This window comes from Diuraphis noxia, unplaced genomic scaffold (assembly GCF_037042655.1).
Source record: "Diuraphis noxia isolate RWA-SAM2 unplaced genomic scaffold, SU_Dnox_SAM2 contig0002, whole genome shotgun sequence".
Classification (NCBI taxonomy): domain Eukaryota; kingdom Metazoa; phylum Arthropoda; class Insecta; order Hemiptera; family Aphididae; genus Diuraphis; species Diuraphis noxia.
The window spans coordinates 77,924,584-77,947,024 of record NW_028301712.1 but is presented as its reverse complement, the minus strand read 5'-3'; the positions used below and the strand labels follow the sequence as shown (position 1 = coordinate 77,947,024).

The 22,441-nt window shown below is 29.7% G+C and overlaps 1 protein-coding gene and 1 long non-coding RNA gene across 2 annotated transcripts in view; one reads left to right on the top strand and one right to left on the bottom strand.

The window, feature by feature from the left end:
* LOC107166250 (uncharacterized) overlaps window positions 1–13,494 on the top strand; it is a 40,806-nt gene extending 27,312 nt beyond the window's left edge. Inside the window, exons 2-17 of the mRNA XM_015514836.2 lie at window positions 1,390–3,327; window positions 4,303–4,408; window positions 4,698–4,789; window positions 9,109–9,402; window positions 9,477–9,594; window positions 9,686–9,819; window positions 10,563–10,664; window positions 10,737–10,816; window positions 10,881–11,058; window positions 11,129–11,311; window positions 11,401–11,572; window positions 11,636–11,843; window positions 11,936–12,201; window positions 12,267–12,411; window positions 12,483–12,687; window positions 12,769–13,494. Of these exons, the coding sequence (XP_015370322.2) occupies window positions 1,458–3,327; window positions 4,303–4,408; window positions 4,698–4,789; window positions 9,109–9,402; window positions 9,477–9,594; window positions 9,686–9,819; window positions 10,563–10,664; window positions 10,737–10,816; window positions 10,881–11,058; window positions 11,129–11,311; window positions 11,401–11,572; window positions 11,636–11,843; window positions 11,936–12,201; window positions 12,267–12,411; window positions 12,483–12,687; window positions 12,769–12,962 (4,347 nt within the window). The 5' untranslated portion in view covers window positions 1,390–1,457 and the 3' untranslated portion in view covers window positions 12,963–13,494. The remainder of the gene's footprint in view (window positions 1–1,389; window positions 3,328–4,302; window positions 4,409–4,697; window positions 4,790–9,108; window positions 9,403–9,476; window positions 9,595–9,685; window positions 9,820–10,562; window positions 10,665–10,736; window positions 10,817–10,880; window positions 11,059–11,128; window positions 11,312–11,400; window positions 11,573–11,635; window positions 11,844–11,935; window positions 12,202–12,266; window positions 12,412–12,482; window positions 12,688–12,768) is intronic.
* A 5,920-nt stretch (window positions 13,495–19,414) lies between these two features.
* LOC149058953 (uncharacterized) overlaps window positions 19,415–22,441 on the bottom strand; it is a 30,649-nt gene continuing 27,622 nt past the window's right edge. Inside the window, exon 3 of the long non-coding RNA XR_016190307.1 lies at window positions 19,415–19,512. This is a non-coding gene — a long non-coding RNA (uncharacterized LOC149058953). The remainder of the gene's footprint in view (window positions 19,513–22,441) is intronic.

Sequence of the window (22,441 nt, the reverse complement as noted above, 5' to 3'; positions counted from 1 at the left end):
TTTGATGTTGATTCTAATGCAGATTTTAATAGGTTTTACAAACAACGAAGTTAACAAAAAAAAAAAAAAATAACTGATTCTTCTACAAAATCAATATTTAATTTAAAAACATTTTACAGGAAAGAATTTAAATAGGCATTGGACACGATAATTAATGAATTTGCTAATAACTTAAGCGACTGTTTAAAAATAGTTGAACTAATATTTAAAATATCTAGCATACCAATAAAAAGTGATATTACAACTGAAGATGTCGAAAAAGCTTGTGGATTATTTCCACCTTCATATGAAGCTTCATTGATAAGTGATAACTGATTATGATGCTATATATTATGTCAAATTAATATACCTCATCATAAAATGGACCATAAAAAATACATTAGAGAAGGTTTTGAATGTTTCTGAATCGTTGAAAACTCTTGTTTCTTTAGCAAATTCACTTTTTCGATTAGTATTTACAGTCCCTGTAACAACAGCCTCTAACGAACGTTCGTTTAGTAAATTAGAAATTATTAAAAATCATCTTCGTACAACAATTACATCAAATAGACTGAATGACCTCATGATTTTAAACTCAGCCAAAGATATCGTGGATAACTTAAATTTGGAAGATCTTATAACCAATTAGGCAGCATTAAAAGAATGTCGAATCAAAATTTAATTTTTTTTTATATATCTATATAGAAGTGAATTATAAATTTAAATACGTTTATTAAGTACTTACAAATTTTAATTTTAATAGGATTTTTTCGTTAACTAGGAAAGTTACTTTTGAATAAATTTAATTTTTTTTTTTGTCATAAATATTAGTTTGAAAAAAGTATTTCAATAAAAATTTGTATTAACTTACTATATTATATTGTTTTAATATTAGCTATTAATCTGTACATAACGTTTTTACAAAAATGTCCCATTAAACTCATGTTGGTGAAATAAATATTTAAGTCAGCATTTTATTACTTTGACACCCCCTCCCCCCCATCCTTCACGAAAAATTATTCACGCCGGCCATGACCACAGTATCTGTGATTGTAATTAAATTATTAAGTTGTTTACTGTAGCCTGTAGTATATACTTAAATTAATTAAAGTCTTAAAGATTATAAAAAGCATTGCATAATTATTAAACAAGACAAATATTCTAAGAAATAAATATATGCAAATAAATGTCTTAGAATTTAATATTATTTGTTTGTTGAAATAAAAAAATGCATTCTTAAGAGTTAATGACGTATGAAATGTGTTATCGGTATGGTTTGAACCTCCAAAACATTTACTCTTTCCCACCTCTCGAATAGGCTAAGTTAGTGCGATGCCTTAGAGTATAATATTGAGTATCGTTTATGAATCTTTCGAATCGTAATAAATTGAATTTTCTTCTGTTGCGCAGGAATAATGATCCTCGTTCACGTGAGCTGCAAAAACAGGATCTACGTTTGATTTAAGAAGTCCGACGCGATGATCACAGAAATGACGACCAGCTCCGTACTGCCTACTGGGGGCGGCAAGATAAAACGTTCGAGTTTCAAGTCACGCTGCGGTGCCGGGACGCACGTCAACCGAACAGGGAGTTTCAAGGGCTACCAGACGATCCGAGTGTCGGTGCCGTCCTCTATGGTCGCAGAGCTGGCGTCAAAGTTCAACGCGGTGGTGGTGGACGCCAACCAGGGCGACTCGATGCAGGACATCATGAAAAAGGTGAACAAAACGCTAGCCAAAGGCTCTTCGGTCAGGACGACAAAGGTCCGGGAAAAAGGCGTCGTGGTACGGGCCACGGTCGAAAAGTTTGAGTCGACCTCGCAAAAGAAGCGTTGTATCAACCAGATGGTCGTAGTGCGGACCAACTCGAACCAGCGGACTGTTTCGGAACGGCCGGCTGTCGTGGAACGCCCTACTGCCATACAACAGAAGACTGCCATGGAACAACGGAAAGCAGCTGATCATCTGACTGCCGTGGAACATTCCATTTCCATAGAACAGCCGGCTGTCGTAGAACAAAAGATGGAGGACGCAGATCGTCTGACTGGCGTGGAACAGCAAATCACCACGCTACACCACCCCACTGCCACGAACAATTTCACATCCGAACAGCGGAATACTATCAACCAGTTCACTTCGTCGTCTGTAGTGAAAAAGCTCTTGGTGCAGTTTGAAAATGGTAAGAAACCGTCGAAACCCAGTGTCCTGGGACCGAAACCAACCGTGGTTACGTCTCGCAGCATTAGACGCAATGAACGGAGACCACCTCTTCAAAAGGACACGATTGGCACGGGGGACAGACATTTGTTGAACAAGGATAAACGTTTATCGATTGCCAGAGATCCTGATGCTCAGTTAGAGAGCGTTTTAAACGTGATGCCTCCGCTGAAAAACCTGCAGGAGCCAATGAAAAGGGAGCAATCGCCTCCACGAGAAGACTCGAAGCAGCAGCAACCAATTGAAACGGAGCGATCACCAATACGAGAAGACTCGAAGCAGCAACAACCAACAGAAACAGCTTCGGTCAGGTCACCGCCGCCGCTACCGCTGAAACCGAACTGTTCCTTTTTGCATGGTTGGAAACGACCGACCACGTTGACGACAACTACCACCGCTTCCATTACCCCCAATACATCTACTCCCTCTACAACCGCCCCCATTACAACCACCCTCACTACAATTATTCCCGTTACAACAACCTCCACTACAACTACCCTTGCACCAATCACCCCTCCTTACAGTAAAGGCGAACGACATACCGTCGGCGAGGTACAATCGTTGCAGCTACTGTCGTCTCCCATTGGTTCCGTGATCACGTCCCTAGCTGATGCTACCCTCACCGCTACTGGCTTCGGCACGGACACCACTGCTTTCACTGCCGACACTACTACCGAAACCTGTTCACACAACTACAATTACATAGTCGGTGACGAATCCATCTACGAAGAACTGGGCTACATACGACTAATGTCATCCGACTCTGGTACCCATACCACAGAAGCGCTGTTGCCAAAAATTGAGTTGGAGAGCCCATACATCGTTTTGGAGAGTCCGTACGATCACTATTCAACGATTGATGGTGGCGAACAAAACATATACGACGTCGTTACGACCGCCACCACTGCCTACGAAGACACCAGCTACGAGACAGTTCAACCCCCGTTGCCTCCAATTCCGATTCCGACGATCGTCCCTGTCGCAGAAGTTGACACGTCACCGCCGCAAATTCCGGTCGATAGCGATGCCGATGAAAACAGCCGCCATGAGAAAAAAGAGATGTTTGATCATTCGGTAGAAATCGACAACAGTATTTATGGAATCAATCCGCCGTCGGAATCCACTTCATCTGGTAATAAAATCAATAATTCTTCTTTATACCTACAAAGTTTCAAAACATGTAACGTAACTTTTATACAGGTATTTAGTCCGTAGTTAAGTTCTATGATCCAATAATTTTTATTTATGAACTTAATACAAAAATCCTAATCATTTATTCTTTCCATATTAGAATGCATAGTCATAATTTGTTGTAGAAGTGGTTAAAATTCCAACTTTTATCAAATTTATTGAAATCACGAAAAATTGCAGTTGTTTCAGAAATAAAAATTCGTCAAATTTTAAATTTCAGCACCTAAGATATCAAAACAGATATGAGATTTCTATAAATTCATTAATAGAAATTAGAAAAAAAAAATTAGTGTATCTAACGTCTCTAAACATTTTTATGAGTGACCTAATGGCCCTTAGAGAATTTAAATTCTAAAAATATAAAAGCAAAATATCCTTTAAACTTTAAAGACAATTTAAGTTCAAATTTTAACGGAATTGGTTGTGTTAATGAAGAAAAACGATTTTATTTATTTCATTCTAATTTAAAAATATTATTCGTGTGTAACTTTTGCATAAGATATAACTATATTTTACTGTAGAATATCATCTTAAAAAATATAATGTAATATAACTTATAACTTATAAGTACATACTGTTATAATATTTGATAGGTATCATAAATTCTATGTTTTGAGAAAAATTAATTCAACTTATTTTAATATTGAAAATAAAATAAATTTCCATTAAAAGGAATATAAATACATAATAAAATGTAATTAGTAGTATAGGCTTACCTATTGCCACTGCTCAGAATCATTTTTTGTATTTATTTTTTGTCAATATTATGCAAAGATTTATTGTTGAACTTAAATTGAATCCATCTGTAATATACATGTGACTAAATCACACGATATACACTTAATACATAATATACTGCGGCAGAGTGGTCGCGCACTTGTCCACTTTTTTAATAGATAATTATATTGTTTCAAAGGTGTTACATCTGACAGCGCCAGCGTGGACAGAAACAGTAAATTTGACGAGGATGATGGTTGGGTGGATGTTCCTTCCTCTGAAGAAATTATTTTAATACCGTATCCGTGAGTATATTAAATACATTAATATATTTTAAATTATTATTTATATTACACTTAAATATTAAATATAGCTTGTATTTTTTATAAACTTTTATAATATTGTCTTATGGACTTAATTTAAATTAAAAGTCATCTAAATATTATTCTACGTACACAATATATAATTTTAATGACAGTGAGGGGTACTTTAAAAACTAGATATACTCCGTCTCCGTGCCACGAGAGAAGTACTACCTATTATACTAAAAATTAAACATCTAACTATGTATCTATAAATCTCATGTATTTTCAGTTCCAATAGATTTCGTCAAAAGCCAAAGACAAAGAAACCAAATTCAAAACCATTTTCAAAACTAATTCAAGGGCTTTTGTATAAAGATCAAAGTAAGTCATTATAGTATCAAAGATACCTCTTATACAAAATAAAAACATACAACGTCTTAATACGTCATAAAACGCCTTAAAACATACAATACTAGCAACATATTATGCTCGTAAATATAGATTAGGTATTAGTTATTTAGTTATTTCAGTGGTTATTTTATGGCTAATGCTAATTATATGTATGATAAATGAATAATTTACAATATAATTAAGACATGTCAGGAATACAATAATGTACAACAAAATTATTCATCAAATTTGTTGATGGATGGAAAAAATTCAGTAAAAATTGTACCTTTTAAATTCATACGATTAAGTAATTAATAATTTGTTACGGATAACTTGTGCGTTTTGTAAATTAATAAAAATATGGAAAACATATTTCAATTAATCATAATTAATTATTACAGAGGTAATGATTATATAAAATACTTGCATGGTAAAGTGTAGCTTTCACAGTATTGCTATTTTATAACACCAATATTAATTTAAATAATATAATATATTAATATCATTTTTTTTCTTGAAAATTTTCTACATACTTCATTAACATGTCTGAATTTTTGTTTCATCATACTAGTTTCGTTAAAAAATAAAAATAAAAATAATGTGTCAAATTTGAATTATGTAATATGATGATTATTATTCTATATTTGAATAGATACACTATAAACAATAATTCCGAGTCAGCCTATATTACTATTAGGTTATTTTATAATTTATTTAAATTAATATTTATCATTTATTTTTTCATTACCGTATATGGTATTTTAAACGTAAATGTTATCAATAACATCGTAATTTATTATAACTATGTATGATTATAATGATGTATTTATATCATAATATTACAATATTGTTACTATAACTTGTAACTCAACATAGAATGGTTGAATAAATTCGTAATAAAAATAACTTAATTTTAGACTAATTACTTTGAACATATTGTATTGAATTTATTGTATAATATAGAAAGTAATATCATAGGTACGTCAGGGGCGTACATAGAAATTTTTATAAGGAGGGGAGGATGGTCTTAATTTTTTTAGCATATTAAAATTATAAAAAAAAATTATGTCATTAAAAAAAATCAAACACTTTAATTCATAAACTCTCTAATTATCAAAAGAAATAGGTTAGGTTTGTGGTTTGCACATTAAAAATTATTTGAAATTTTGTCAATCAATGGGGTAGGGTAGACCTAACCCCCTTTTTGTAAGCACCTGTCATACGTAATGGAAAAATGTTTTAAGTCCTTACGATGTACGATGCTTTTTAAAAATATTTTAATCGAAAAATAGCGTTACATAAATATTACCGTTTCACCGTAAATTTTTTTCGATTACTTTAAAAAGTTCTTATCACTCTCAAAAGTCAAAATACCAACCATATTCAATTTATTGTCAAAAACCACCATAAAACTTGTTTGTTCATGCATTTTTTCTGCTATAAAATATGATAAAAACGACAGATCTTGGTAAAAAATACATTCATCGTTTCTCTCTGATTCTAAAATACAAATACAAATTGTATTTTTATAAAGTAAAGATATATTTTTGTTATTGAAATAATTTAACCAAACTAGGTTGGTAAATTTTAGTAGAATTTTTTCAACAAAAAAAAAAAACCGGTTTTATGTTGCATAGCTTTTATTTCCAAGGCCAAGATCAGATTGTATAATCTAGAGGGACTTGCAATACGTTACAAAAATCTGTTTTAATGTCATTTTACCACTTTAATCTCAGGTTGTCAAAACCAAATGAGTTAAGAATAATTTGTATTAAACAACCTACTTCTGTTTTTATTTTATTTATTAGTTAAATATGCACATTAAACAGGGTTATGCCAATTTCGAAAATAAATAAAAAATACACATCAAAGAGTTAAATGTACAATGATTAACATTAGCAAATATTAAATCCTGTACAAGGTTGATAGCAAAAAAATGTAGTCGTTTTTAGTTTTCACTTATTGTATTGTGATGTAGCTAAATCTATTTATTGCATGCTATTGCTTAATTATTTTAATCGTTCAAAAGTCAAAACTGTATTAAATTGCACTCTAGTGCACATCAATACAATACCTATACAATATACACACACAGTTAAAATAATGGTAAGGGGTAGTGGAATCAATGGAAAATCAAATAGCTCACAAAACAATGCAAATATGTGAGGTTAAGCGATGACCATCATAATTAAATAGGTAGGTTTTAAGTTCAGCCTTGCGACAAACGAATTTCTTTTCGTTGGGAGAGTATGGTTGTATGTTGTAATTCGATTCACATAGCATAAATAGTTCAGTCGGATTTTTTTTTATTGTTCACTTTAATAATTTAACAACCACGTGTGCTATAACGATGCTGTTATAATAGTTCAGCAATACCTCCACCGCTGCCTATAGGGAACATGCCCACGATAGTGATTCGTTAAACAGCGCGCGGGTTTGGACAAATGTTTATGTAATTCGTTGCCCGGAAGATTATGTTGATTGTTGTGTGTCCGTGTGTGCGTGGGTTGTGACGAGATAAAAATAAGAATAAAAAAAATGAACAAATTAAAAGGAGAAATAAAAAACCTGTTTACCCTCCCAACCATGTAAAGTATTCCTTTTCTGCTCGAGAATAACACCATGTATTTCTCCTACTCGGACAACACTCCCACTTCCATAACAGTCCAAGGTCTGAACCGTCTTATCCGTCTCCTCGTCGACCGTCGTAAGACACGGGTAATCGAAAAGTGAAAGTGCGGTGTACTAGACGTGTAATCACCAACGACAGCAGTGTTTGATGCAACGTTGTTGCCAAAGTACGAATCCATCGTCGCGTTTGTTATTAAGTTAACCATTTAATTTTGATCAGTGACAAAAATGAGTGATTTGTACCATAAGGAAACCATTTGCCGAGCAACCATCTGTCATGCCATCTTCTTATTATTGTAACTCTCAAACGCCACCACCTTTACCACCAGCCAGAACTCAAAGGCGCAGGAAGTCACTGTTTATTGATAAAGGTTTGAGCTCACCCCCGCAGCGGTTATAAAAGCACACGACTCGAATACGTAAAGGATCTTAAATTAAATTAAAGCATCTCATATAAAAGTATTGTAGTATAACAGTAAATTATTATTTCAACGTTTCAATATAATCTTTAAGGTGATCTTTCGTCGACTATAGCGATATCAAAGCATACACGTTTGTTATTTGCTAATGTTTTTGGTTTTGTTTGTTCTGACATCACAGATATTTAATAATTTCAATTAAGAAAAGCATTAATAATTCAAAGTAAACGATAATTACATTATACAAAATACCTCTTAAGACTTATTTTGGAAAAAAATATGTATCAAATTAAAAGCTAAGAGAACTATAAATTATTAGTTATTGTTTAAAATTATGACTGTATAGTGGGTTATAACGTGAAAATGATAAATGATAAATAATTAATGATAATTATTAAATATTTTTGAGGATGACACAATATGATAGTACACGTTTGAAGGTCGTATCGTGGGAAGAAAACATATTATTACAAATAATCATAACCTAATAATATTTTTTGATTGTTGAACTACAGTGCTATTTACTAGTAATTGATAATATTTTAAAAAGTTATAAATTATAATTGAATTTTATTTGTTGATAATTAGTTTTTTAAATATTTATATGAATAAAATAGGATCTTAGTTTTTTTTTTTTTTTTGTGAAAGGAAAGAACATACTCATTAGTTACACAAATATTGTTATCTAGATGAAAATATATTTATGAGTGCCGTAATCTTTCCGAAACAATTAGCCAACTGTAAATAATCGAGCGTGTGTTTTAACTAACCATACAATTTCGCATTTGTGAAGACATGCCTTTTTAACACATTCAATTTATTGATGCTTTCTTTAGTTTCTATATCTTCGCAATCCGTAATTAGTTTCATAAAGGATGTCCCCGAACAGATTAACTACAAAAAAAATCCATGTGACTTTTTAAGTGAACAACTGTTAAGTGTAGTATTGAAAACAGTTTTCCTCGAAGGGAAATTCGAGTCACAAGAGCTATCTTTATTTTTTGATAATGGTAAGTTGTATGCTTACTACTAATAAACTGTTTGTTGACGTACTATAAATAAACATTTTATTTTAAAACAATTTACCTATTTAAATTTACACTTGTACAATTTATATAATTTGTAATACGGCATTGTAATTGTCTTATCAATTATAATCTGGTATGAATCTAACGTTTTAATAATAATAAAAAATTATATAAAACATTTATTTCTACATCTAGGTACCTAATATTTTATAAAAACAATTTTGTTCATTAGACATTGGGAATGCAGTAAAACAAGAAATACCGGAGAATATCTATGTGTTCGATTCATTTAGCTCAGATAACTCTTCTGATGATGACGGAGAAAATGTCAAAAGGGTCCCTGAATATCCATGCAAAGATCGAATTTTGCCTGCCCCGCCAAGTGGTCAACGAAACTATGGACTTGGCCCACTGGTTAATAAAGCCAGGAAACGATTTAAAAAAGGCTGGTCATTTGGATCACTTAAATCACTTGGTAAAAACCGGATAGGAAAATTAAGTCAAGGGAATTTAACAAGTGAATTTGGTGAGTGAGGATTTTAAAATTTGGATAATATTATTATTTATATTATTTACAATGAACAATGTTGTGGTCTGCAGACAATAGAACATATGAGAGTACATCAGATAAAAGTATTGACAAAAGTTTCAATTCATTGGCGAATAGTAATAGCCCGTCTTCGTCGGTTTTCTATATTCCTATGTATAAACATATAATGTAAGTATTTAAATTTAAAATAACATAATATGTATGACATATCTAATATATTATATCATCATATGTAATATAATAAGATGTTAATTTACAGAGATAATGGTACGATTCGGCCTATTAAGGTTAGAAACAAACCTCCATCGTCTATTGATTCGAGACGTTTAAGTGTAGCTGTAGCAAGACCTAGTTCACCACCACCTCCTCCACCAGTAAAACGGCATTCAACTGGTAAAATTATATTATTATATTTATTTTTATACATAAGCTGTATTTGGACTGATATTTTAGTTTGGCAGCGGAAATCACTAGGTGATGTAACTCACATCAACAACAATATAGTGATTTAAACTGATAATTATAAAGAAATAATAAATACTAATTTCCAATAAGTGTCCGGGGCTTCGCGGCGAATACGTGCCCACACGGGCATATGATATCACATTTGTTTTTTGATTATCACGAAAAATGATTAAAAAATTGTAAATTAAATACTAAAATATTGTACCACGTGGTTGGTTTTGCCAAAAATATACGTGCTCGCAACATAACCGAGAGGCTTTCTTTTGATGCAAACTGTAGATCACCTGCTACTAGGCCGATGAAAATTTCAAAATGCTGCCATACGGCATCCAAAAACAGCCTGGAGAACATAAGTCAAATATCTGAAAGCGTCTCAAAGAACTTCAATCATTTTTCAAAATTATTAATATTTTAGTCTTTTTTGAACATATTTACATCACTTGCATTTCCATGAACAATAACATACACGCATATTTTTCTTAAGTGATAACCATAAAATAATTTTCTGGGTGACAGTGTTAATAAACAAATTTAGCGTTCCCTACATACTTTTTACTAAATCATTGACATTTTATACTATCCTGAAAAATTTCAGTTTTGTGGGTTACATCGATTGGCTTTACTGTCATTATGTGTAAATAACTGTTGTAGTGTTGTGTATAACGTTTTAGGTAACACCACTTATGGTTCATTGCCTCGTTCAATTTACAATTCTAAAGGAAGGCCAGGCAATTCGTTGGACAAGAGTAGCACTGAATCAACATCCGAGAATGGTAGTATTTTAAATTAAATCATCGCCTTTAGCGTGATTTAATATTTATATAATAACTAAATTAATTTTACAGGTTCCAATCATGGTTCTGATTTGTACATGCGATTTGCTGATGAACCATTGTATCAGTTTTATGCAGCTGATTTATCCGAAGTATGTTTTATTTTAAAATTATTAGTCAATTAATATTAATCTTGAGTTTTAATTGTTTTTATAGAGGACAAAAAGTGTTTTTGCTGGTGACATTATGGAAGACTGTGATGGTTATGAAGAAATTAGTTCAATTACAAGTAGACCATCAGCTCTAGAGCTTATAACACCTTGTACGACTGGTCATGGGCAACATAGATCTTTATGGTGTGAAGTTCCAGAAGTAAAAAATAGTGGCATTATAGGTAAATTATTTAATAAATATTAGCAATGAAGAAAAAATAGTAATATTATTTATGTTATCGATTTCAATAGACTCGTTAACACCAAGAGAGCGAAAGTTACAAGAAGCAAAGTTTGAATTAATAACTTCTGAAGCATCTTATTTTAAGTCTTTAACTATCCTTGAGAAACATTTCATAAATAGTCATTCTATGAATGATGATACAATATTAAGCAAAAACGATCAAAAGATTCTATTTGGAAATGTTAATCCAGGTAATTATTTCACATTATCACAATACGTTTATTGTGCATTAAAATGATTTTAGATCGTAAATTTAAATACATACATTTTTTACTTTTAGTACGAAAATGTTCTGAAAAATTACTCGCAGCATTAGAAAAATGTTGGCAGGACAATATACTGCTAAGTGGACTAAGTGAAATTTTGTATACACATTCTAAAGAAAACTTTGATATTTTTGTAAAATATTGCTCAAATCAAATTTATATAGATCGTACTTTAAAGTCATTAAGGTAAAATGTTTTATATTAAAAACATATTAGAGCAAACATTTAAGAACGCTTTACTTTTTTTAGAGAAAATCAAAAATTCAATGAAGCTTTACAAAGACTGGAATCAGACCCAAAGTGCCAATCGCTCTCTCTTCATTCGTTCCTAATGTTACCTATGCAAAGAATCACTAGATTACCTCTACTCGTTGATGCTATTTTGTCACAAATGGACTCAAAAGAAAATTCTTTGGAATATCAAATGTGTGAATTGACTTTAGCTTCTTTAAATGCAGTATGTATATTAATATAGATTAGCTTCAACTTAGGTTTTAACAAACATTTATTCTATTGTCAATAACTTTTAATATTTTTACTTTATTTTAGATTGTACAAAACTGTAATGAAAGTACTAGAAAATTAGAACGTTATGAAGAAATGTTGTTACTTAGTCAACAGTTAGAATTTTCTAGTAAAAAAGAAATGAAAGCTATGTCAGTAGCTTCTAGTTCACGTTGGTTAGTTCGATCTGGTTCTATGTTGCATTTGACTGTTCCTGATGGAAAATTAACATTTAGTCGAAAAATGATAAGACCAACTAAACTTTACTTCTTCCTATTCAATGATATGTTTTTCATAGCTAAACGTAAAAGGTATTTCATTGTACAATATAAATATAATAAAAATAATAAAAATATTCACACCTATATTTTTACAGTGACGGAAACTATACAGTGGTAGATTACTGTGCAAGAAACTTTGTAGAAATGGAACATACCGCTGAATCAGTTATTACCTCATCCTATAAGAATCTTTTAAAACTAACAATTTTAGAAAATCATGAAGCAAAGACTATTGAAATGGTATTTGAGATTTTATATTTTAAATCTAAGTTTAAGAAATGTTTGTTTTAAATTTTTAATTAACTTTACAGTTATTAAGTTGTGATTCTGAATCTTCAAAAAAACGTTGGATTGAAGCAATGTCACCTCCTATCAGTTCCAATCCTGAGGAAACATTATACAATGAATGGGACTGTCCACAAGTGTATTCAGAACACCCGTATATTGCTGTTCAACCCGATGAACTGTCATTACAAAGTGGAGACATCGTAAAAGTGTTGACTAAAATGAATGATGGTAATATTTTTTTGCAAATTAAAAACAATTTTTAAATGGGAATACTGAAAATATATTTTTGAAACTATTAATTTATTATAGGATGGTACCATGGGGAGCGGATTCGTGATGGCGAGAAAGGTTGGTTTCCTGGTAATTACACATCTGAAATAGCCTCACAACATGCTAGAGCAAAAAATCTTAAACAACGTTACCGTTTGTTAGCCATGTCTGAAAGTTACCTGCAGTCTCGACAAGATAAAATTAAAAAAAAAAAAATTAGTCAAATTATTTAAACAAAATTATGGTATAAAAAAAAAATTCTACATTTTAAAAATCCCAACAAGTAAAGCAATTATAATAAAATTGATATTTATTGTTAATAATCTGTTCTGCTTTTGATTTAAACTTGTTATAATATACTATTAATATTTAATAAACATCGAAATTCATTCCAATAAACTATTTATACCTAAGTGCATTAAAAATAAAATAAAATAGAACAATTAATTTAAGCTTGGTAAGATTAATGTTGACAAATACTTGTAGAAAACAAAAAGATGCATTATATTTGACTATTTTGAATTATGTTATTATGTTATGTTTAATTTACCAGTTAATTTATTTTGTTTTATGAAAAACTATTTATCCTTTTTGTACTTACCTTGACAAGGTTAAATACTTAACCTCGCTCATTTAATTATAATTAAATAAATGTAAATAATTATTGTTTATGATTTTATTTTTTTAATGTATTATTGTTACTGTTATTTACAATTATTATACTTTTTATGGTTTTTACTTCAAAATAAAGTATATAGAAAATAATATTATGCTTATCATATTATATTTTTAAATGTGTATTTAATATTTTAGGTTTGAATATGTTTTGGGAATACTCTTTAAGGTTATGAAGTTATTATGACATGTACTATTTAGTAATTGTTGGAAATTTGATCAAAATGTAATCTGTTAGATCTTATTTGATGTTCATGACTATTACAAATATTCAAAACTCAAAATTATGAAAATATTTTTGAGTGACATCTAACCATTTTAATATTAATTATGATATAACAGACAAAACCATTTATTGACATAGTTTTTGGCCTATAGTCATCATTCTTAAGAGGACGTCACTCTTGCATGTGTTGTCTCCATCTTACAAACTTACCTATTTTATTGGTAGCACTAATTAATAATTTTTAATTTTTAATTTAAAAAAAAAAACCAAAAAATTTAATTTTCTTAAACTGATAACTTAAATTGTATTTGTGTTATCCAAATAATAAAAACACTACGACACTTTTTCTCTTAAGTAAATATAAAATAATAATATTTGTGTGTTTGTAAATTTGTATATTATGGATAAGGTGAATGGAAAAGTACAACAATTGAACTATTTATACAGGAAAGTGATTGTTTTTATATAAATTGTTAAATTGTGAATTTGTAATAGTTAATTATTAGATGATAATTTATTTTAAAGACACTTAATTCTTACTATAAATTATAAAATATTACTGTTATATAGTGGGTTGAGTGTAGTAAAACACAAACCCTAAATTATTTAAATACAACAGTACTTGCATAATTAAAAAGAAAAAACCAACAATTTCGACAGTCATGTTGTTGTTTGGTAAGTTTCGAGTGTAGTCACCTCGTTATTAAGTAAGTAACTTTAATGAAAGTGTTAAACTTGAAATCAGTTCATGAGTCAAAAAATACGATTCTATGTTCAGACGACTTCAGAGTGGAAACAGTGAAGAGTTAGTCTTTATTTCTAACAATATTTTAAAATTTTTGACGAAGAACTTACACATTTTCTTCAAGTAGATATAATGTTGATTCGAGAGAGTTAAGATATTTCCTTCAAGTAAACATAATTTTGATCCGGGAAAGTTTACCTTCTGGAGAATTTATTAGTTTAGAAAAGCGGGAGAGTTTATCACCGCTCTTCATGCTATACAAAGGTGAAATTACGATCAAATAATTCCAAAATATGAAGCATGGGTTTCCCAACCCCCAGGCGATACCTACACACTATTTTTTTTATTAAATCATAAAACAGATTCAATAAAATGAAATCATAGATAGTGCATTATCCATAATATATTGTAGACTACCTATATAGTAAATTTATTATAATTTACATAAGGCTGGTAACAGTGGTAACATAATACATTTTTATCGTAAAATTATTGCTCGTTTTTAATATATAACACTATATGTTATTGTGAATATAGCACAATTCACGAGTGTCGAAACATTTTCTTAACATTTAAAGCGGGAAAAAATTAATATTTCAGAAACTTAAAATCAGACTGAATTAAAGGAAATTAAATTGTTTACCTAATACCTATATAAAATTATTATGTCGTAATAAATTGATTATGTAATAGCCAATAGGTACCTATTTGGCTATTTAGGAGTATTTCAAGTACCTGAAGATGAAGGTATTTATGGTTTATTTTATTATGAATATTACAAAATAATAAAAATTGTTATCTTTTTGGATGTACGCTTAAATTGTCTGCAAACTCCAGAAAGTACTTATGATGAATTTGTTTTAAAGTCTCAAGCCTGAAGTATAAAACTTAAATGTTTCAAACTAAATATAAAAAACATGAACGTGTTTTATATATTATTTAATTAGCTCTTATTTTTATGGTTTAAATACGACGTGCGAGTGTGTGACTCCAACATAAAACCCAATTCTATTAACATTATATACATATATATAGAAATCGTAAAAATATAATTAGGAAACACTTATTTTACTTATTAAGTATAATTACTAACAGTATTATTTTTCATTTAAATAAACAAAATGTTTTATACTATTGCTCACTTTATAAATTTTTTGCATAATAGTTCCGAAAAAGAGATAAAGTTTAATGTGGTTAGCATTAAGATTGTATAATATAACGAGCTCACGTTTTGGATTGACATAAACGGTTTTTTTTATTGAACGAGTAAATAGAAAACGTGACACACGTGACGATGATCGCCTAAGTTGATTTATTTTTATCAGGAAAATGATTATTATAGTTCAAATTTTGAAGGGATTTCTAAAGGATTAACAGTCAAACGATATCTAATATCTATGACTAAATGGGATAAATAATGACCATTGAATAGTAGCATTAACAGTAAAAATAAACCACTTTCATTGAGAACGTCTGTTATTTTTATGTGACACTTACCTAGTTTATTGTTTTTAACTCACGTTTTTTTTAACGTAACAATAGATTAAAATTAATTCGATTTAATGATGTATGTATTTTATAATAATATTTAATGAATTATTCATTAAGAATAATTTATTAAAATTGATTTGTGCATCACATTTAACTATATAGGTAACTGCCTTCTTTTAATAAACCAATACGATTATTTTATACTGTATACATATTGCTTTAAACTAAAATTATTTAATATTATTTAATCTTAAGAATAGTAAAATTATAAATAAATATTTTATAAGTTATTTCCAACGTGAATCATACCTAACAGAGTAAATAATCCCATATCCAGTGACTCTGTGTCAAATATAATTACTTATAAAGTAATAACTGTTTGTAATTAATGTGTTAAACAAATATTTTACCACCCACGACCAATCTATTATACATGTAGGTATAATCAATCTAAACTCTAAATTATAGCTTACTTATAATTTATATTGTTATACTTCACGACTGTGTGGATTTAGATAATAATGTTGGTACTTGGTATCGATTAAAATATAAATTTAACCTATTCAGTGAACACACCCACATACATAAAATGTTATATGACATCAGTATAATATATTAATTAATAATATAAAATATGCAATCAAAATTTTGCAGGTTATTATCGTTGAACTTTAACGTAATATCGTTAATGGACAAATTGCATATTTATATTATATTATCATGTACCTATATCTAGTCATGACAGAAGCGAAATTAGGAAACAAAAACCTTTCGCCTAGGTAATAATGATATTTTGTTCGTACGATAAAATCTATTAATAATTCACTGTTTTTAAATTGAAATTCGACGATAGTAATCTGTATTGTAATTGTTCTACTAGGCACTGGGATCATTAAACAAATATGGACCAATGTTTCAGGAAAAAATATCTAAATTTTGATACCGCCAGCCCTACCGTAAGTATAGATATGTAAAGGGCGATTCTTTCAGACTTAAAAACTAATTTTCTTGAAGAGTTTAAACGCTTTTATTTGTCGTGTTTTTAATACCTAATTGAATTCATTTGGTAGTTAATTATAACTAACTACTAGTTAGAAATTATTTTTTAATATATTTAAATTATCGGAAAAAATTGTGATTCGTATTATAAAATTAAGATATATAATATTATAATGTCATTCAATAGTTGAATACTCAAGATATAATGTTAAAAATTAAACTTTTTTCAAAAATGTCAGTTAATATGAATATGAAATAGGCTTATAAAATATTACCAAACATAAAGTAATCCATTAATAAAATATAATTTAAGTTTTTTTATTTGAATTATAAGAAAATGTATTTGTATTTATATTTATATCTATCTAATTCAGTTATACATATTAATACAATAATTTAACACCCAAGTATATATAAAGTAGGTCTCTAACGAAAACAGAAAAAATTGTTTTAAGATTCTTTGTAGTAATCACATAAATTAAAATCCCAGTAGTAGGTACTATCGATTTATACAAATATACCTATATATAATAAGTAATTACAAAGTAAATGTCATAAAGCCTTAAACGTGATGGACCGAGAATGACAAAAAAGTCATGTGGTGCATAAGACGTGTCCGATACACAAGAAAGATTTAAAAATGTATTTGTTCTACAGTTCTACAATTCTACAAATACAAAATTTAATAATTCGTATATATAAAAAAAGTTTCAACTATTAATATTTGTTATTATGTTTCAACGAAAAATGTATCTTAAATATTTTGTTTTTATGATTTTATTATGGAGTGTTCAGTGTAAGGGGTATAAGCCCGTTACAGCATTCCAGTGAACAATTTAATTTTCTAGTACTCCGTTCTAAAATGTTGTACAAATCGTTATCACATAATTCTATTCTAATCGCTACGACATTAAAGTAAAATTAGCGGCTATACAGAGTGTGTCCCACAGAGATCTGACATTCTAACAAATGAAATAACTTTTGTTCTACCTAATCAATATTTTTTAAAAATTTCTTTTAAATATAATCCATAGACACTTGCGCTACATTTTTAGAATACATTTTTTATTTTTTAATACTGAAAATAAAAAACATAAAAAATGATAAATTTTTTCTCTCGAAATATTCAATATAGCCAATTTGTAAATTTGATTTTCAGAAAAATTTATATGGTAAAAACACTTATTTAAGTCAAAAGTCTGATTTTTTAAAAAAATTTTAAATATCAATATTTTCGTTTAAATTATAGTAATTTATAGTAGTTTATACATCAAATATTATTAAAATAAATACGATAAAAAAAGTAATTAGATTTTAACATGCACTTATATTTAAAAATGTTCTTATAAAATATTTTTAAAAAACTTTATTATTATTTGAAATTACAAGGTTTCTAACATAAACTAGATCGTAATTTACTTAACGAAAATATTGATATTTAAAAAAATTGTAAAAAATCAGCCATTTGACTTAAATAAGTGTTTTTACCATATACATTTTTCTAAAAATCAGTTTACAAATTGGCTATATTGAATATTTCGAAAAAAATTTTTATCAGTTTTTAAGTTTTTTATTTTCAGTATTAAAAAATAAAAAATAAAAAATGTATTCTAAAAATGTAGCGCAAGTGTCTATGAATTATATTTAAAAGAAATTTTTTAAAAATATTGATTAAAACAAAAGTTATTACTTATTTCATTTGTCAGAATGTCAGATCTCTGTGGGACACCCTGTACTGTGACTATAATCTATTATTTTAGTGGATGGGTATTATTGAAGCTATATAATATATCCCAGGTAGGTTTAGACTTTGAACATATAAAAAAATAGTTAATATGAATTTAAGAGAATTTTATGAAAAAATTTAAGTCTATCAACGTGTAAAATGCACTAAAAATAAAAAGAACAACTTCAACACCAATAATTCTAAACAACACAAAATATAAATTGGTGTATCCATTTCACAAAATATGAAACAGATATATGTAGCTACCAAAATGAGCGTCGTAGAACTACTTTTAAGTCTAAAGGAATCCAATTTAAGTTGAAATCCCAGTTCTATATACTATTCAGTTATCATAAGATTGATTTTTCTTGAGTTCTCCCTCCTTGAAATCTTGCCCGTGGGTGCCATTGCCAGCAGTTTTAGGATAAATCGTTAGCGTGCGGTACACAAAAGTTCCACGTGATGTACAATTTAATAATTACATTAGTTACCTAACCATTGTTGGAAACGTGCTCAATACATATATATATATACAAAATATTATTTTTTTATATCTCCCTATAATATTAAAGACATTTGCCAGGCTAACTAAAATATTTCTGTGACAAATAAGTAAAGCGTTAATAATATATTTACCCACTGAGATTCTTTCAAGAATTTGGTTATGATGTTTTTCTTCTGGTTATACGGAGTGTTCCATTTAATGTAAGATACTCATTATTGTTTCCTAAAACATCAACATTTGTCAACATATCTTTTGCCTAATTTTAAGTAGCCACACTCAACATTTTTGAAAAACAATTATATTTTTACTTTTTACTATCGGTATATAATTTTTCATTATTTTGCTCTTTTGAACGACAAAATTGATTTCAAATTCCACATAATCTTGAAGCAGAATATTATTGAGAGTATTTTGATCTATAAAATTTAAATTCCGAACAGTATAGTGTATTAGTTATAGAGCTTTGATTACTCGTCAAAAATTCAATTTTTATTATTATCGTATGACCTTTATTGAATGCAATATAATTATAAAGTACTATTACACTATTAATACTATTAGCTAACGGGCAAATTAGAATAAACAAATAAATATATAAAGAAAAAACTGTATATAGCAAATATAAACCATGGAATATAAAATACTAATAAATAAATAGACTGGTAAATATGTGAGTGCAGTACGGTGGCATATACATTGCGTTATCTTTGGTAGTGGATTACGTTAGATTTCGATGTCTAATGAGTCTAGCCATTTAATTGCCTTGTCCGTAACCGAATGTATCTCAGATAAGGTTCCAGTAAATTTCCTCTTTGCACACTCACTTACTATGTGTTCCATTGTTTGTTTATCTGCGCCACAGTCATATTTAGGGTCTGTCTTGGTTTTCCACCTATGTTATAAATAATTACACCGACCTTGGCCTGTGCGTATGCGATTCAGCCTTGTCCAGAGTTTTCGGGAGAGGTCTGACCGTGGAGGTTTACTATGTACATTATCTACTAAAGAACCGTTAATTGGGATGTCATTTTCCCATTCTTCCTTCCACGGGTCGGGCTGAAGACTTCTATGGTTCTTTATTGCTTCTAATCTCGCGATAAAGGGACGCCTGGACTTGAGTCTTGGCATTGCAACTCCATATTCAAGAATTGGCAATACTGGGTTATTTTTTATTTTGTCCGCAATTTGCAATACAGTATTTTGTCGGCGAATATGTGGGGGTTCGATGTTGACTAAGACCACGGTTTAAGATAGTGCGGTTGCGTAACGAAACGAGAAAAAGTGTGTTGTGAATGTTCTTACCAAATACCTAAAATCACAGAGCGCTCCCAGGGATTTATATACAAACCAAATGGCAAATAATCATTAAGTTAACAACCTTTTTTTTTTCTACATTAAATACACAATCTATACGCAATCGGCACAATAAGAGTATGAGCTAATGACAATGACAATATAATGAAATTTTGAATGAAGAAGCCACTCACCGATGACACTTACGTCTTTAATTATTTTTTTTAACTTTAATATTATTATTATTTTTTTTTTATTGTGTTAGGGATTAAGTAGGTCTCTGCACCATTTACGCTTAAGGTGACGAGGAGGGTTAACAGGAATGGTTAATGAAGGTAGATTTTTTATAAGTTCGTTTGGATGAGAGTTAAGGCGTAGGTGGAATCGTTTATAATAATTTTTTGCCTCTTCCTGAATTGTTATGTTAACAAAATAGATAACAATATTGAATATATTTTTAAAAATGAGAGTTATTAATTATTACGAATTACAATATTACCTAAGATAATCTAAACTCAAAGCCGTGATTATTACTGTGTTATTAGTTAATAATTATTAATTATTACTTATTTTTTTTATTCACTAATATCAGTATTTATAGCTCAGTTAATAGCACGACTATCTATAAGTACCTACGTCCTACATTGATATTATATATGAATTATGATTTATGGAAATGTTTTTCTTTTTAGCGGCATCTTTTGAATATCAAATAATTATAATATAATATATTTATATAAAATATTCAAATATTGATAGTATAAAACCTATTATGATAAAACCATGGCTTAAATTAAATTAAATTAAATTAAATTAAATTAAGCCATGGATAAAACTATAAGGTTTTATAAATTAACTGATAGATGGCGCTGCAGAGTCTTAGGTAAAATCAGCTGATTTCATAAGAACATTTGTGCTACATAAACGTCTTGCCGTAAGTAATACACCGTACTGCAACCATACTATCTTAAACCGTGGCTAAGACTGATAACCACTGTACTTTTGTGGATTTGACTGTACCTGTAATAATGCGGAGACCTTTTAATAGTTCGGTATCTATTAGTCTACAGTGGGTACTTCCTTCCCAAACCAGAGAACAATACTCAGCCACTGAGTAAAGTAAGGCCAAGGTTGATGTTCGCAGGACCTGAGTATTGGCTCACCAAGTGGTCCCGGTAAGTTTGGAAATTAATGCAGTTCTCGTTTTCAGTTTGGATGCTATTTTCTCCAGGTGATGTTTGTAAGTTAAAGTACGGTCTAGCGTAATGCCTAAATAGAATGGGAGTTTGTCATGTTTTACTCGATGGCCGCAAAAGTTCACTGCGAGCTCTTGATTTGCCGCTCTGTTGTTAAGATGAAACAAAGATACTGCGGTTTTCAAAGGATTTGGTTTTAATCGCCACTTTTTAAAGTAATTTTCAAGTACATTAAGATCTTCTTCTAGGGTTTGTTCTATTACTTCAGTGTCTTTGGATTGCGTTGCTATGCATATATCGTCAGCATATACAAATTTATTAGATAATGTACTTGGGGCATCATGGGTATAGATGTTAAAGAGCGTCGGAGCTAGAACTGACCCCTGTGGTAGACCATTGTTAAGTACGCAGAACTTGCTGACTCTATTACCCAATAGTACTCTAATGTTTATATTGCCCAGGCTGTTTCCTAAGTACCTTAGTAAGAATTGGCAGGGTAAAATTCTTGCTAGCTTGAGTAATAGGCCATGTTTCCAAACAGTGTCATAGGCAGCTGAAAGATCAATAAATGCAGCGCTGGTTTTAGTATTTATATTATAGCCTTTTTCCAGGTAGGATGTTATAGCAAGGACTTGATCACACAACAGCCTCTATTTGGTCGGAATCCTGCTTGGAATATTGGAATAGTCTTTTCAACAATTGGTTCAATGCGCTTTAAAATTATTCTTTCCATTAATTTTGACATTACGGAAATGAGTGAAATGGGGCGATAGCTCTTTGTGTCGTTGTCTGGTTTGCCTGGTTTTTGGATTGCAATTACATCGGCTTCTTTCCAGATTTTTGGGACTTTCCCAGT